This window comes from Hyperolius riggenbachi, chromosome 7, assembly GCF_040937935.1.
Source record: "Hyperolius riggenbachi isolate aHypRig1 chromosome 7, aHypRig1.pri, whole genome shotgun sequence".
NCBI classification, from domain to species: Eukaryota; Metazoa; Chordata; class Amphibia; order Anura; family Hyperoliidae; genus Hyperolius; species Hyperolius riggenbachi.
This window is the reverse complement of record NC_090652.1, coordinates 14309041-14325865: the sequence shown is the minus strand read 5'-3', so window position 1 is coordinate 14325865 and position 16825 is coordinate 14309041. Positions and strand designations below refer to the sequence as shown.

General features: G+C 47.5%; 1 protein-coding gene across 1 annotated transcript in view; it reads left to right on the top strand.

The window, feature by feature from the left end:
• Positions 1-16825, top strand: part of LOC137525342 (uncharacterized) — a 244791-nt gene that overhangs the window by 110198 nt on the left and 117768 nt on the right. Inside the window, exons 15-16 of the mRNA XM_068246396.1 lie at positions 793-979; positions 2898-3037. Of these exons, the coding sequence (XP_068102497.1) occupies positions 793-979; positions 2898-3037 (327 nt within the window). The remainder of the gene's footprint in view (positions 1-792; positions 980-2897; positions 3038-16825) is intronic.

Sequence of the window (16825 nt, the reverse complement as noted above, 5' to 3'; positions counted from 1 at the left end):
TAAAAAACGAATACATTTTTCAGGAGTAGGATGAAAGAAATTGTTTATCTTCACAGTTTATTTGCAACTTGGATTTTCAATAATGTTCATGTATGAGTTAAAACGTTTGTATGAAGTTTTAAATTGCTGTTGCCACTTTGCGATAGATAAATTGACTTTTGGGTTGCAGTTTGGGCAGTCGGCCTCCAAAAGTTTCGCCACCACTGTCCTAATCTAATGTCCCACATTGCTAAGTAAACGAAAATTTGTCGCCACCCATGGCCACACCCACATTCTGGTCCATGGCCGCACCCATTTTTGGGGGCGGCGCGTACGTGCGCCGCACAACATAACCCTCAGGTTTTTCGGCGTACACATCTTCTCTAAAATTTGCGGCGCACCACTTCTTCCCTGCCTTTTTGCACCCCCCCCCCCCCCCCCCTGGAAAATTTTGTGCGGACGCCCATGGCTATGAACTGGCACAAAGTCTATAGACGCCGCGGCCAGTTCATGGAATCCATTCAATTATATATTTGATGCTTGCTGTCACAGGATCTTCTCTGTCAGTCCAATCACACATGAAATGAAATGATGTAGTTATTATGGCTAGCAATGTCAGCAGTTATAGGTGGCACTAGTCATCGTTGATCCCTAGTATCTGCCCGAAGTCATAGTTGGTTGCTTCCCACAATTTTTGAAAACTGTCATTATGAATAATATTATAATCTTTTACATTATGCTGTAAGTAAGAAGATTCTTAATTAATGAAGGTATAATACAGTGGTCATTAATACTGTAATATTTCTTTTCCAGGAATTTACAAGAGGCCGGTACGACCTCACCACCGCGAGGGAGAAGCGGGACGTGGTGAGAAGGGTGCAGGGGATCCTGAGGGCCGAGTACCGGCGGGACCTCACCACCAAGCAGGTCCAAATGCTCTGGAGCGACCTAAAGAGGAGGGACCAGGACCTGCTCAGGCGGGTGGTTGCTCAAATTGGATGTAAGTCAGCAAACTATTAGTTTATGTATGTCTATTTTGGGGTTTATATGCTGTATGTATTTATCCTAAAAAATAATTCCATGGGCTGAATACTATAGAGTTGTGCAGTATGTACAGTTAAAGTATATATCCGTAAGGTATTCACAGTGCAGCACTTTTCCCACATTTTGTTTTGTTAGGGGCTTATTCCAAAATGGGTTAAAACATATTATTTTGTGCTCCTGTGTGGGCATAGTGATGATATTTGTGCAATATGTACTGATTATACTGCATTCATGCAAATAAAGTTATTAAAAAAAAATGGGCCCCTAGGCTTAACATTGGTTTTTGATAACCACTGATGATCAATTAACTTTTTTTTTTTTTTAGAAAAATTTGATAGGTGCTGTCGTCCATCTGGACCCTATATCCTCTCCAGGCACTAGGCAAGTGGCTAGGTTTGCCTTGTGGATGGTCCGGCTTTGTTGCACAGCAATTTTTTTTAAAGATCTCTCCAGAGCTATTCAATCGTATTGAAGCCTAAGCTCTTGCTGGGCCACTCAAGGACATACACAGAGTTGTCTCGGAGCCACACCATTGATATCTTGACTGTGTGCCCAGGGTCGTATTCCTACTACAAGATGAACCATTGCCCCAGTCTGCGTTCCAAGTGCTCTCTTTAAAGTGATCCTTAAAGGGATACTGTAGGGGGGTCGGGGGAAAATGAGTTGAACTTACCCGGGGCTTCTAATGGTCCCCTGCAGACATCCTGTGTTGGTGCAGCCACTCACCGATGCTCCGGCCCCGCCTCCAGTTCACTTCTGGAATTTCTGACTTTAAAGTCAGAAAACCACTGCGCCTGCGTTGCCGTGTCCTCGATCCCGCTGATGTCACCAAGAGCACACAGCGCAGGCCCAGTATGGTCTGTGTCTGCGCAGTACACTCCTGGTGACATCAGCGGGAGTGAGGACATGGCAACGCAGGCGCAGTGGTTTTCTGACTTTAAAGTCAGAAATTCCAGAAGTGAACTGGAAGCGGGGCCGGAGCATCGGTGAGTGGCTGCGCCAACACAGGATGTCTTCGGGGGACCATTAGAAGCCCCGGGTAAGTTCAACTCATTTTCCCCTGACCCCCCTACAGTATCCCTTTAAGCCTGTAAAAAAAAAAAAGATTTTGACTCAACTGTGGCTTCCCTGAGCCCCCTGCAGTCGATCGGTGCCCTCGCCGCCTCGCTCAGATCCTCCTGGACCCCACGGCGACCACTTCCGGTTTCGCTGTCAGGAACCGACAGGCATTGGGAACGCGAGTGATTCTTCGTGTTCCCAGCAAAAATATCGCCCCCTATGCTACTATTACGTCCCGGAGGCCGCAATAGCCGCAAAGGATCACTTTAAAGCCTATCCTAGTTTTATTTTACTGTATTGAAGAGTCATATTCTTTCATGTATAATAAATACATTAAAGGAATAAGAATATGATTTTTTGTTCTGTGTTTACAGTAAGGTCCTTATCAAAGTTCACTTGAAAATAGAAATAAAAGTAATTGTAGTTCAAACAATAAAGTTATTACTTTTTATCCATTTTATCATATATTTTGATTAAATTGTATTATTCATTACTCCTTACTACAGCTGCAAGTGGTGCCCGCACTGCCCGGCCCCGGGGATCCTCTGCACCCAGGCCTCCTTCTTCGTCAAGGGCCTCCTCACCTGGCCCCAGCCATCACAGCCAGAGGGCTTATCGTAGTCGAGCCAGGACACCGCTTTATGGTAAAATTCTCTTACTGTATGATTAACATTGCATACTATGGAAAAGCAAGTAAATGCTATGTTATATGTATTACATTACAGGTTCTTAATTTTAGGGATGATCAATGAGATTGAAATATGTACAAGTTGATGGATTGCTGGGTTTACCTATTTTGCACATTTTTTCTACAGTTCCTCTATCAACATATACGAGGCTGAGCGGCCAGGTGAGGAGGCTGACGAAGACGAAGAGGAGGCATGAGCGGGAAATCCGCTTACTGAAGCAGCAGATGCTGGAGATGCGCCAGCATATGGCGAATGTGGAGGAGGAGGTCCGCCAGTTGAAGGGGACAGGGGGTAGGGTGGACTGAGGGGTTTTTTTTGGTTGTTTTTTTTGTTTATTTTTGTTGAACATTTTTACTGCTGGCAGGTGATGTAGCTGCTGCATGGTTTTTTGGCAGTTGGAAACAGCTGTAAACAGCTATTTCCCACAATGCAGCAAGGTTCACAGACAGGAAACTGCCAGGAGTACGTACTTTTCTTGTTTCTTGTGGGAGGGGTTTCACCACAATATCAGTCATACAGCGCCCCCTGATGGTCTGTTATTAAAAAGGAATAGATTTCTCATGTAAAAGGGGGTATCAGCTACTGATTGGGATACAGTTCAATTCTTGGTCAGAGTTTCTTTTAAAGAGACTCGGTAACAAAATAGCACAAACAGAGGAAAGAGGCGCCCTGGGATAATACAAGCGTTTAAAAACGGCTAAAAACAGTAGTTAATTTGAGGTAGCTTACCTCAATGACGAAATCTCTGCAAAGTATTACAAAAGATTTTATTAGCACAAGCGGCAACGCGTTTCACGGGTCACAGCCCGCTTCATCAGGCCAATTGCAGTGCCTATAACAGCAACATGCTGTTATAGGCACTGCAATTGGCCTGATGAAGCGGGCTGTGACCCGTGAAACGCGTTGCCGCTTGTGCTAATAAAATCTTTGGTAATACTTTGCAGAGATTTCGTCATTGAGGTAAGCTACCTCAAATTAACTACTGTTTTTAGCCGTTTTTAAAGAAAACCTGAACTGAAAATTAAAAGTCAAAATAAGCATACACAAGTCATACTTACCTTCCATGAAGTCTACTCCTCAGTGTCTTTCTCCTGTCCCGCGTCCTGTTTGTTCATTGTGATCAGGGGAATTTTCCGTCCTCCATTTTGAAAATGGCCATTACCCATAACAGCTTTCTGGTCAGCACACAGTTAAACTGTAACATCGCCCACTTGAGCCATGGAGAAACATAGACATTACCTGGTACATCAGTTTTCCTCTCAGCTATAACTGACAACAACTGATATTTTACTGACAGCAACTGATATATTTCAGATCTGACAAAATGTTGTCAGAACTGGAAGGGATTATTGTCAGAAGAAAATGGTGAGCTTCTGAGCGGAACTGATGGCAAGGTAACTATGTAATGTTCATTTGAAGTTACCTCATGTGTTTATTTTAAATATTTTTACTCAGTACAGGTTCTCTTTAAACGCTTTTATTATCCCAGGGCGCCTCTTTCCTCTGTTTGTGCTAAGTATACCCCCGAACAGACTCTGTTCGAGGGGTGGTGACACGCCACTAGTGGGTTCCCACAGTGGTGGTCTCATCCTTTTTTTCCACTAAGAGAGCGACCGTTCATCTGGTCCTGGCCAGGACCACCCCGAGTGGAGTCGGGTTTATTGTCTCCACCTGCTTCCTGTGGTTGGTTGCCCCCAGCAACCCTCCTTTGTGAGTAGTGCCTTTACTTCTCTCATCATATTGGTGTTATAAACATATTGCACTACTGGGCTCCCGTTTTGTCTCCTGTGTCTTTTCCTATAGGGTGCTGCATCACCCCTACCACTTTCGGTAACAAAATGTTCAGCAATACTTCTTCTATCCTATAAGTTCCTATACCTGTTCTAATGTGCTCTGTCTTACTGCAGCCTTTCCTAGTTACACAGTGGCTGTATTTTCTCTTTAAGAAAAAAAAAAGGAAAAAAAAAAAAGAAAAGAAAAACTTTTTACAAAAAATAAATGTTTTTCTTAAAAAAGGATAAGTTTCTTCTCTTTTGTTGTACGATCTCTGACACTGACACATTGTGTTGGACTAAATAATCGCAAAAGAAATGCAATGACATTGTTAATACAATGCATTTCTAAAACATATATTTATGCAGAATACTTAGTTGTATGTGTCACATTGCTTGTGTGATGCAATCCCTTAATTTTGTAGATCTTCTGTGTCCAACACAAAGCACCAGTGTGCAAAATAGACATTTAAAGTGTAAAGAGTATATGTAGCAATTATTCATTGCTTTTTAGTTCTCTTTTACAGCGCATGCAGGTTCAGGCTACTCTACTTTCTTCCTCCCCTCCTCTCTGTGGCACGCGTCATAGTGCACGGAACTATGATGCGATGCAGAGAGTCGGAAAATAATTCGAGGAGACAGAGACTGCGCATGCGCTGTAAGGACCCACAGACATCATTTTTCATGTTTCAGCTCTACTTTCTGTAGGAGCCATGTTTTCAATAGCATTGAGAGTGGGCATACCGGGATGGAGAGGGATTAAGAGAGGAAGTGTATACACTTCATATACACTTGGGTATACTTAAAGGGACTCCGAGCTCAAATTAAACACAAAATGAGAACCGGCGGATCCTGGCGACACTCGGGCCGAGTGTCGGGCTCCATCTTCCGCATACATCACGCGAAACGTCATTACGGCGTCCGGCGTCACAGTACGGCGCATGCGTGGTTTAATCGCGCATGCGCCGTACTGTCACGCCGGCCACCGTGATGACGCGAGGCGGCCGGCGTAATGACGTTACGCGTGATGTATGCGGAAGAAGGAGCCCGACACTCGGCCCAAGTGTCGCCAGGATCCGCCGGCCAACTACAGACCAACACTGGGCTACAGCAAAGCCCGGGTAAGTTCATATTTTGCGTTTCATTTGATCTTGGAGTCCCTTTAAAAACATACCCTGTGCCCCTGCTCAGTGTCCCTTTCAGGGGTTCTTTCTTTAGGGTGGGGGAGAAGAATTTGGGCCTGGTTTGCAGGCATTACAAAATACTTACCGAGCCTCCAGCGGCGTTTTGTAGCCTTCCTGAAGCTCCTAGCATGCTCCTATTGGCTTTCCGACGTACTCTGTTCACGGCAGCAGGCGTATCACTCGACTCTAGGCAGGTCAGGTAACACGCCGGCTTCCATGCAAGGAGGATTGCAGAAAGCCGCTAGGAGTTTCAGGAGGGCTGAAAGATTTTGCTGGAGGTTTCAGTGAATATTTTGGAGCAGGTTTGCGTTTTTTTCTGCTGGTGGTTCAAGTAAGCAACCGACAAGCACATGAATACGGCTTCAAGTGATCACAGCTGGTGGATATTGGGGACATATGTATATACAGTATATGTATAAATAAAATATATATATCTATATATATATATATATATATATATATATATATATATATGCATCTGATAATAAATCTCCATGCATGTATATCTGATACACATATAAATAGAGGTAGCCAGACCTCTCCATCCAGTTAAATATAGGTAGCCAGACCTAATCCCCCACCCTCCCAAGTAATTCATAGGTACCCAGACCTCTCCCATCTCCCCCCAGTAATCCATAGGTAACCAGACCTGAACCCCTTCCACCCTCCCCCCAGGAAATCATAGGTAACCAGACCTCTCCTCTTCCCCCCAGTAATCCATAGGTAACCAGACCTGAACCCCTTCCACCCTCCCCCCAGTAAATCATAGGTAACCAGACCTGAACCCCTTCCACCCTCCCCCCAGTAGTTCATAGGTAGCCAGACCTCTCCTCTTCCCCCCAGTAATCCATAGGTAACCAGACCTGAACCCCTTCCACCCTCCCCCCAATAATTCATAGGTAACCAGACCTGAACCCCTTCCACCCTCCCCCCAGTAGTTCATAGGTAGCCAGACCTCTCCTCTTCCCCCCAGTAATCCATAGGTAACCAGACCTGAACCCCTTCCACCCTCCCCCCAGTAAATCATAGGTAACCAGACCTGAACCCCTTCCACCCTCCCCCCAGAAATTCATAGGTAACCAGACCTGAACCCCTTCCACCCTCCCCCCAATAATTCATAGGTAACCAGACCTGAACCCCTTCCACCCTCCCCCCAGTAAATCATAGGTAACCAGACCTGAACCCCTTCCACCCTCCCCCCAGTAGTTCATAGGTAGCCAGACCTCTCCTCTTCCCCCCAGTAATCCATAGGTAACCAGACCTGAACCCCTTCCACCCTCCCCCCAATAATTCATAGGTAACCAGACCTGAACCCCTTCCACCCTGTCCCCAGTAAATCATAGGTAACCAGACCTGAACCCCTTCCACCCTCCCCCCAGTAGTTCATAGGTAGCCAGACCTCTCCTCTTCCCCCCAGTAATCCATAGGTAACCAGACCTGAACCCCTTCCACCCTCCCCCCAGTAAATCATAGGTAACCAGACCTGAACCCCTTCCACCCTCCCCCCAGAAATTCATAGGTAACCAGACCTGAACCCCTTCCACCCTCCCCCCAATAATTCATAGGTAACCAGACCTGAACCCTTTCCACCCTCCCCCCAGTAGTTCATAGGTAGCCAGACCTCTCCTCTTCCCCCCAGTAATCCATAGGTAACCAGACCTGAACCCCTTCCACCCTCCCCCCAGTAAATCATAGGTAACCAGACCTGAACCCCTTCCACCCTCCCCCCAGAAATTCATAGGTAACCAGACCTGAACCCCTTCCACCCTCCCCCCAATAATTCATAGGTAACCAGACCTGAACCCCTTCCACCCTCCCCCCAGTAGTTCATAGGTAGCCAGACCTCTCCTCTTCCCCCCAGTAATCCATAGGTAACCAGACCTGAACCCCTTCCACCCTCCCCCCAGTAAATCATAGGTAACCAGACCTGAACCCCTTCCACCCTCCCCCCAGTAGTTCATAGGTAGCCAGACCTCTCCTCTTCCCCCCAGTAATCCATAGGTAACCAGACCTGAACCCCTTCCACCCTCCCCCCAGAAATTCATAGGTAACCAGACCTGAACCCCTTCCACCCTCCCCCCAATAATTCATAGGTAACCAGACCTGAACCCCTTCCACCCTCCCCCCAATAATTCATAGGTAACCAGACCTGAACCCCTTCCACCCTCCCTGAAGGAAATCATAGGTAACCAGACCTGAACCCCTTCCACCCTCCCCCCAGAAATTCATAGGTAACCAGACCTGAACCCCTTCCACCCTCCCCACAGTAGTTCATAGGTAGCCAGACCTCTCCTCTTCCCCCCAGTAATCCATAGGTAACCAGACCTGAACCCCTTCCACCCTCCCCCCAGAAATTCAGTTTCAGTATATTTTATTTTTTTTGGGAGTGCTCCATGACAGTGGGAACACTACTATCTATAATCAAAAGAAGGTGGTACATTATAATAAAAAGTGTGGAGTACCCTAACGGTGGGGACACCCAAGAAATTGAACAGGAACAGGTGAGTTGTTTTTTTTTTTTTTTTTTTTTTTTGTGTGGAGTGCTCCCTGACAGTGGGAACACTGCTATCTATAATCAAAAGAAGGTGGTACATTATAATAAAAAGTGTGGAGTACCCTAACGGTGGGGACACCCAAGAAATTGAACAGGAACAGGTGAGTTTTTTTTTTTTTTTTTGTGTGGAGTGCTCCCTGACAGTGGGAACGCTGCTATCTATAATCAAAAGAAGGTGGTACATTATAATAAAAAGTGTGGAGTACCCTAACGGTGGGGACACCCAAGAAATTGAACAGGAACAGGTGAGTTTTTTTTTTGTGTGGAGTGCTCCCTGACAGTGGGAACACTGCTATCTATAATCAAAAGAAGGTGGTACATTATAATAAAAAGTGTGGAGTACCCTAACGGTGGGGACACCCAAGAAATTGAACAGGAACAGGTGAGGTTTTTTTTTTTTTTTTTTTTTTTTTTGTGTGTGGAGTGCTCCCTGACAGTGGGAACACTGCTATCTATAATCAAAAGAAGGTGGTACATTATAATAAAAAGTGTGGAGTACCCGAACGGTGGGGACACCCAAGGAATTGAACAGGAACAGGTGAGTTTTTTTTTTTTTTTTTTTTTTTTTTTTTGTGGAGTGCTCCCTGACAGTGGGAACACAGCTATCTATAATCAAGAGAAGGTGGTAAATTATTTAAAAAAGTGCGGTGCACCCTAACGGTGGGGACACCAAGAAACTGAAAAAGAAAAAGGTGAGTTTTTTTTTTTAAGTCAGCAGAAGCCTTTTTGGTGGCAGGTAGTAGGCAAAGTCCTAGCTTGTGGCCCTGAGAGGAGCAGCGGCTCAGTCATATAGTAAGTTGACCATCACCCTCAGTAAGCCAAAGCCATTTTGGTGGCAGGTAGTAGGCAAAGTCCTAGCTTGTGGCCCTGAGAGGAGCATCGGCTCAGTCATATAGTAAGTTGACCATCACCCTCAGTAAGCCCAAGCCATTTTGGTGGCAGGTAGTAGGCAAAGTCCTAGCTTGTGGCCCTGAGAGGAGCATCGGCTCAGTCATATAGTAAGTTGACCATCACCCTCAGTAAGCCCAAGCCATTTTGGTGGCAGGTAGGAGGCAAAGTCCTAGCTTGTGGCCCTGAGAGGAGCATCGGCTCAGTCATATAGTAAGTTGACCATCACCCTCAGTAAACCCAAGCCATTTTGGTGGCAGGTAGTAGGCAAAGTCCTAGCTTGTGGCCCTGAGAGGAGCAGCGGCTCAGTCATATAGTAAGTTGACCATCACCCTCAGTAAACCCAAGCCATTTTGGTGGCAGGTAGTAGGCAAAGTCCTAGCTTGTGGCCCTGAGAGGAGCATCGGCTCAGTCATATAGTAAGTTGACCATCACCCTCAGTAAACCCAAGCCATTTTGGTGGCAGGTAGTAGGCAAAGTCCTAGCTTGTGGCCCTGAGAGGAGCAGCGGCTCAGTCATATAGTAAGTTGACCATCACCCTCAGTAAGCCCAAGCCATTTTGGTGGCAGGTAGGAGGCAAAGTCACCCGAAAGGTGGAAGACCAATAAACAAAACAGCAGCAACATCAGGGACACCAGTAAACATAGCAGGACATAGCAGTGCTCCATGAAAGTAGGAACACTGAAATACTTTTGCAGCAGGAGCAGAAAAAAAATGAAATTGTGCAGTGCACTCTAACGGTGTGAGCAACGATATCAATAACATTTTTTTTTATTTTTTTATTTTTTTTTTAACCCTGGGGCTCCATAAGAGTGGGAAGACTGCTGTACCTTTGAATCAAATTGTGCAGTGCACCCTAATGTTGGGAACACAACTGAACATTAAATATTTAATGTTATCTTACAGACATATAGGTATATCAGAGGGAGTTTAAAGCGATCTCATTCAGTTTCTGTCTCTGAGGGCAGGGGCTGAGTATTCACCATCAATCCAGGACTGATTCATTTTTAAGAAGGTCAGTCTGTTCACTGAATCTGTAGACAAACAGGATCGCTTTTCAGTAACCACCCCACCTGCCGCACTGAATGCACGCTCAGAAATGACGCTGGAAGCCGGGCATGCCAGAAGTTGAAGCGCATACTGCGCCAGCTCGGGACAGGTTTCCAGTCTGGCGGACCAAAATTCCATAGGGTCCTCTGTACGCATACTGTCAGATGCACCAAGTGACCCCATGTAATCACTGACCATGCGGCTCAGCCGCTGGTGAAAACTTCCTTCTACTGTTCTTGTTGTTATTGTTGGACGCTCAGAGAAGTAAAAGTTTCTCATTGCTCCAAAAAGGTCTCCAGGAAGAATGGGTCTGCTTGGCTCTGCTACTTGCTGGGTGCGATGAGTGGGGATAGCTGTGATCTCAGACTGTGGAAAGGCCTCCTGCACATGACGTATTAGGGCCTGCTGCAGCTCCCGCATCCTCTCCTCCTGCCGGCTTGCTGGAATGAACTGACCCAGTTTCCCCTTGCATCGAGGGTCTAAAAGGGCGGCCAACCAGTAGTCATCCCTCTCCTTAATGTTTTGGATCCGGGGATCTCTGCGTAAGCATTTCAACATATGAACAGCCATGGGGAAGAGATGAGCCTGCGCCTCCAAATCATCCGGTCTGCTCAACACATCAAAATCCTCTGACTGCTGCTGCTGCTCGTCCTGCCTTCCAATGTCTACCCACCCATGAACCACAGATGCCGCACTGGCCTGCTCTCCCTCCTCACAATGGTCAGGCACCTCAAGTAAGTCCCGCGTGAAAGTAAGCTCCTCCTCCTCCTCCTCATGTGCCTGAGTTTGGGTGGCTTGGAGCAAGCTTTGTTGTTCAAGCTCATCAAGCGCATCCTCCCCAGCTGCCATCAGGCTACTCAGACTCTCGTCCAGCATGTACACGAGAGGGATCACTTCGCTGATACAGACTTGTGCCCCACTTACGAATGTTGTAGCCTGATCGAATGGGGACAAGACACGGCAGACTTGATACATCAGCCACCACTCTTCCTGGGTGAATCGGGCAGGTGCGCCCTGGGTGCCATGTCCTCCTCGGAGGTACTCTGCAACCGCCTTTTTCTGCTCGCACAACCTATTCAGCATGCGAAGTGTGGAGTTCCACCGTGTTGCACTGTCTGCAATGAGCCTATGGGGGGGCAGGCCATGTTTCTCCTGCAATTTAGACAGCGAATCTTTGGCATTTGAAGAATAACGTAACTTCGATACAACTCTTCTTGCATGCTGCACCACATCACTCAAACCTGGGTAGGTGCGTAAAAAGCGCTGCACCACCAGGTTGAGTATGTGGGCAAAACATGGCACATGGGGGATGTTGCCCTGATTCAGGGCGGCAATCAGATTTGCTGCGTTGTCACATACAACATGACCAGCCTGGAGTCTTCTTGGGGTCAGCCACTTCTGCACCTGTCCGTTGATAATGGCCAGGACATTTGGTGCAGTAAGTCTCTGCTGCTCAACGCTGACTAAACCCAGAACCGCCTGACAGCGTCGATGTACCACTCTGCTGTGGCCAGCCCCACGGGCACGCTTACTGGGGGCCTCAGCTGTAGCGGTTGCGACATGACTAGAGGCAAGTGTGGAACTGTTCCCCTTGACACCACGGGGCGGCGCAACCAGCTCATTGGCCGCCCCAGGACTGGAACCCTCCTGTTGACATTGGAGGGTGACCCAATGTGCCGTAAAGGACATATAACGTCCCTGGCCATGACTGCTGGTCCAGCAATCCGTCGTGAGATGTACCCTGTTGCCTACAGAATAGTCAAGGGACAGAGTCACATTATCCACAGTGTGGCGATACAGATCAGGTATTGCTGTCCTAGCAAAATAATGGCGGCTGGGGATCCGCCATTCTGGTATGCCAAACCTCAGCAGCTCGCGAATGGCTGTACCCTCCTCTACAAGACTGTAGGGCAATAACTGCTGGACCATAGCCTGTGACAGCAGCCCATTCAACCTCCGGATCCTGCTGTGATGGGAAGGCAGTGGCTTTGTCGACCTTATCGACTCAGTAATTAAGGGCTGGGTGCTGTGAGCCACTGACGAGAAACGTGCAATTGAGGTAGCTGACATGTGGCCTCTACTGCCAGACTGTGTTGCGGAGTGAAGGCAGGGGGAAGGGGTGCCGATGTCAGAACCTGAATGGGAAGAAGGATGGGGCACTGTGCGGGGTATTTTACCCATTGCTTCCTGAACAAGCTGATTTTCTCTCTTATGCTTTTTTATGTGGGAGAGTGGACCACCTGTGCCCGCTCTTGACAAGTCCTTCCCTAAACGCACTTTATGACCACAAATGTTGCATATGACAATGTGGGGATCAGATTCATCAACGGTAAAGTACTTCCAAACTGGGGCTTTCTTAGATGATTTTTTAACTGTTTTTTCAGTCTCAGGCACAACAATTTGGGAGAGGGTGCTTTCAGATGCAGGCTCAGCCTGTGGCTGCTGCCTCGTTTGAAAAAGCCTACCAGAGGAGCCACTGCTTCCACTAGGTCTCACGGTATGCTGATGCAGCCTCTGCGGCTCTGAATCATCTGAGCTGGCATCATCATGATGTTCAGGCGGGTCATAGTCCCTATCCAGATCATCGTCACTACATCCCTTATAAGAACCCAGCTCATCATCATCAGGATAATTGGGAGAAAGAAGGTTGGAAGAGCCCTCATCCTGGATGTTATGTTCTCCCATTGAGGACTGAGACTGATCGCGGGCATGGTACAAGTTGTCATCATGATCATCACCCGCCAATCCCTCATCGATAACATTCTGAGGTTTATTAAAAAAATTCTGGGCATCAGACTCTAGGTTTATGTCGGACTGCGAAAGAGCTTTGTCCACAAGGTCTGCAATATGTGCAGTATATGGAAGTGAAGGCTCATTTTGGATGTTGGTGGCAGATCTTTGAGCAGGCATGGGTGTGCTGCTGGTACTGCTGCTACTCTCCAGGGCCTGAAGATTGGGGGACTGAGAACCGCTATCTCTCGTCACAAACTCCACAATATCAGCAGCCTGGCTCTCCCTAATGGGGCGTCGTGGGCCCTTCATCATCATAGAATCGCGCGTAAGGTTGTAGACTTTTTTTGGAGTTACATCTTCACTCCTCACTGTGCCTGTTGAGGATTGGCCACTACCTCGCACTGATTGTCCACTACCAACTGACTGTCCCCTGCCAGTTTTGGACTGACCCCTGCCGGGTACAGTGCATCCCCTGCTTGGTGCAGAGCGTCCCCTTCCTGCTGTGAAATAGGGATGTACTTTTTGGGTTGCTGGTTCTTGATCACTGCCTGTCAAGGTGTCAAACAAACATCTTTTTGCAGTGGGTTCAATTCCTCGGCCACGGGCACGGCCTGCTCCACCTCTGCCAGACATTGTAGGGAATAAGTTCAGCAAGTGCCAAACGTTATTGTTTTATTGAAATGTAGGGGAAAGTGACAAATGATAAACGTATAAAATAAAATAAAAATAAATCAAATTAAAATTTCAATGTAATGAGGGAGGAGAGGACTGGAGAGCTAGTCCAAATTATATATCAATTGCTTTTGGACAACGCACTTGAAATAAATCCCCCCACAAAAAAAATGAAAATAAAATTCAATCAAATCAAATAATTAAAATGATAAAAAAAAACAAAAAAAACAAATACAATTCACTCTCAGCACACGATCCCTGAATCTAACTGATTTCACTCTATTACATATCACAGGCCCTCTCTTGTCTCTACAATCTACACGCTTTCACTGTAAAATCACAAGCCCTATAATCAGTTTTCCCTGCCTCTAACACTAAACAACAGAATTCTAACCCTAAACAAAGCCCTAACTACAATAATCAACTTCCTAACACAGGCTTACAATCACACAGATCAAAGATCTAAGAAAATGCAATAGAATTGCACTTAATATGGATGTGTAAAACTGTATCACTCTCTGTCTCACTCCTTCTCCTCAGAAAGTGAAAGCAACCCACAAAGAACACAGATCATGGCTGACAGCTTATATACTGAAGGGCGGGAGAAGATACTATTGGTTGCTTAGGATGTAGCTCCCAAACAAACTTGATAACTGATTGGCTACTCTTGGAGAAGGGGAGTTGTGCCTACGAAATTACGCGTAAAATTACGCGTAATTCGCCGTAAAATTACGCATACCTACGCTATTACGGTAGGCGGCGTAATTACATTACCGCTTTACGGCTTACGCGTACATACTTACGCGTAAGACGTAAATTACGCGTAGCACTTACGCGTAAAATAACGGTAAATTACGGTGCGTAATTACGCGCATGCGTAATTTCGGCCCAGCACTGCCACAACCAGGTTCCCATCTATGTAGGCAGGCACACTGCGCGGGATGCCTTGTGCTTGCTCCCTCTGGAAGGTCACAGCTAGTGCTAACTGCACTAGAGGAGCTGCCCAGTGCAGTCCCCAGAATTACTCTAAGATAACTATAACAATCCAACAGGGAAGGCTGACTCTCCAGGAGTGTATTTAACAAACCGTTATGACCAGCCAAGCCTTCTGGGAGCAGAAGGCTTTTATACTGCCAGCCCTCAAAGGAGACAGCTGGGCAATTTGCATGTATGCAAATCCCTCAGCAAATCAACTCTGAAAGTTGCAAGATAAAGCCAGGTCTCTTTTCCAGAGACCTGCATCTCTCAGACATAAGGAATGGTCAAACAGCTGTCTGCCTGTGCAGCCAGCTGAGCGGATCATTACATGCACCCTCTGGAAGGTTACAGCCAGGTTCCCGTCCATGCAGGTAGGCAGGCACACTGCGCGGGATGCCTTGTGCTTGCATCCTCTGGAAGGTCACAGCCAGGTTCCCATCCATGCAGACAGGCACACTGCGCAGGATGCCTTGTGCTTGTATCCTCTGGAAGGTCACAGTTGGGCTCTCATCCATGCAGGCAGGCACACTGCGTGGTATGCCTTGTGCTTGCACCCTCTGGAAGGTCACAGCTGGGCTCCCATCCATTCAGACGGGCACACTGCGCGGGATGCCTTGTGCTTGCACCCTCTGGAAGGTCACAGCCAGGCTCCCATCTATGCAGACGGGCACACTGCGCGGGATGCCTTGTGCTTGCATCTTCTGGAAGGTCACAGCCAGGCTCCCGTCCATGCAGGCAGGCACACTGCACGGGATGCCTTGTGCTTGCACCCTCTGGAAGGCCACAACCAGGTTCCCATCTATGTAGGCAGGCACACTGCGCGGGATGCCTTGTGCTTGCTCCCTCTGGAAGGTCACAGCCAGGATGCCATCCATGCAGGCATGCACACTCCGCAGGATGCCTTGTGCTTGCACCCTCTGGAAGGTCACAGCTGGGCTCCCATCCATGCAGGCGGGCACACTGCGCGGGATGCCTTGTGCTTGCACCATCTGGGAGGTCACAGCTTGGCTCCCATGCACACAGGCAGGCACACTGCGCGAGATGCTTTTTGCTTGCACCCTCTGGATGGTCACAGCCAGGCACACTGCGCGGGATGCCTTGTGCTTTCATCCTCTGGGAGGTCACAGCCAGGGTCCCATCCATGCAGACAGGCACACTGCACTGGATGCCTTGTGCTTGCACTCTCTGGATAGTCAAAGCTGGGTTCCTGTATATGCAGGCAGGCACACTGCACGGGATGCCTTGTGCTTGCACCCTCTGGAAGGTCACAGCTGAGTCCTCATGCAGGCAGGCACACTGCACCGGATGCTTTGTGCTTACACAGTATCATGGAGTTGCTTGCGCTCCACAGATAAAAAGCCGAACTTTTAAGGTTCTTTGCAACTGCATAGGTAAAAGCAGTCCTGCCTCTGCTCAGTGCATCCACGCTTGTTCATGGACGGGAGTGTGAACAGACACATTCTTCCACACGTGCTTGTGAGGAGGTTTGCAGAGGACAGGGCGTAGGGAGAAAACAAAGGAGAGTGCACTCAGAATACTGGAAATAGGAAGAAAACCAGCCAGTCGTAGACACAGCTCACCTGAAGATGTAGCTGACAAGCCCATACTGGAGTTATCAGCAAGCAGGCTTATGTCCCCTTCTGACCAGGGACCAGGTTGGTTGCAGCTTCTTTTCCCCCCCTGGAAGGAAGCTTGTAGTTGGAGGGAGAGTCACTGGAACCGCTGGCTGGAAATGTAGCTGTTCGTGTCACAGTGCTGAATGTACCGTCACAGCTGTGTACACGTGTGGGCTACTAGAGATTCTATCCTGGAGGGAGAGACTCCTTCATAAAATTAATGAATAAAAGATCACGTCCAGCTCTAACCAAGACGCTGGCTGGGCGGGATGGTGGCAGCGTTGGATTTCTGAAAAGTAATGCATGTAGAAAGATGGAAGGGAGACCCGAGTGTAAAGTTACTGTTTGTCTTTAATTGAAAGTATCTTTCTACAATGCATTTCAGGGGGCCAATCCACCTTTTATCAGGCAAACAATGGTGTCTTTGTTACATACACATTTTAATACAATAATTCAAAAAACAATTTGTAGGTTGTTTAGGCCGTCTAGGCCAATCCGTGTCTATTTGTAAATTTAATCAGCGACCTTGAGTCTCTGCGGCATGTAAAAAAATTCCTCGCCCCAAGTGGGTTTGGCAAGTAACAGAAGGAGAAGGGAGTAAGAGAGT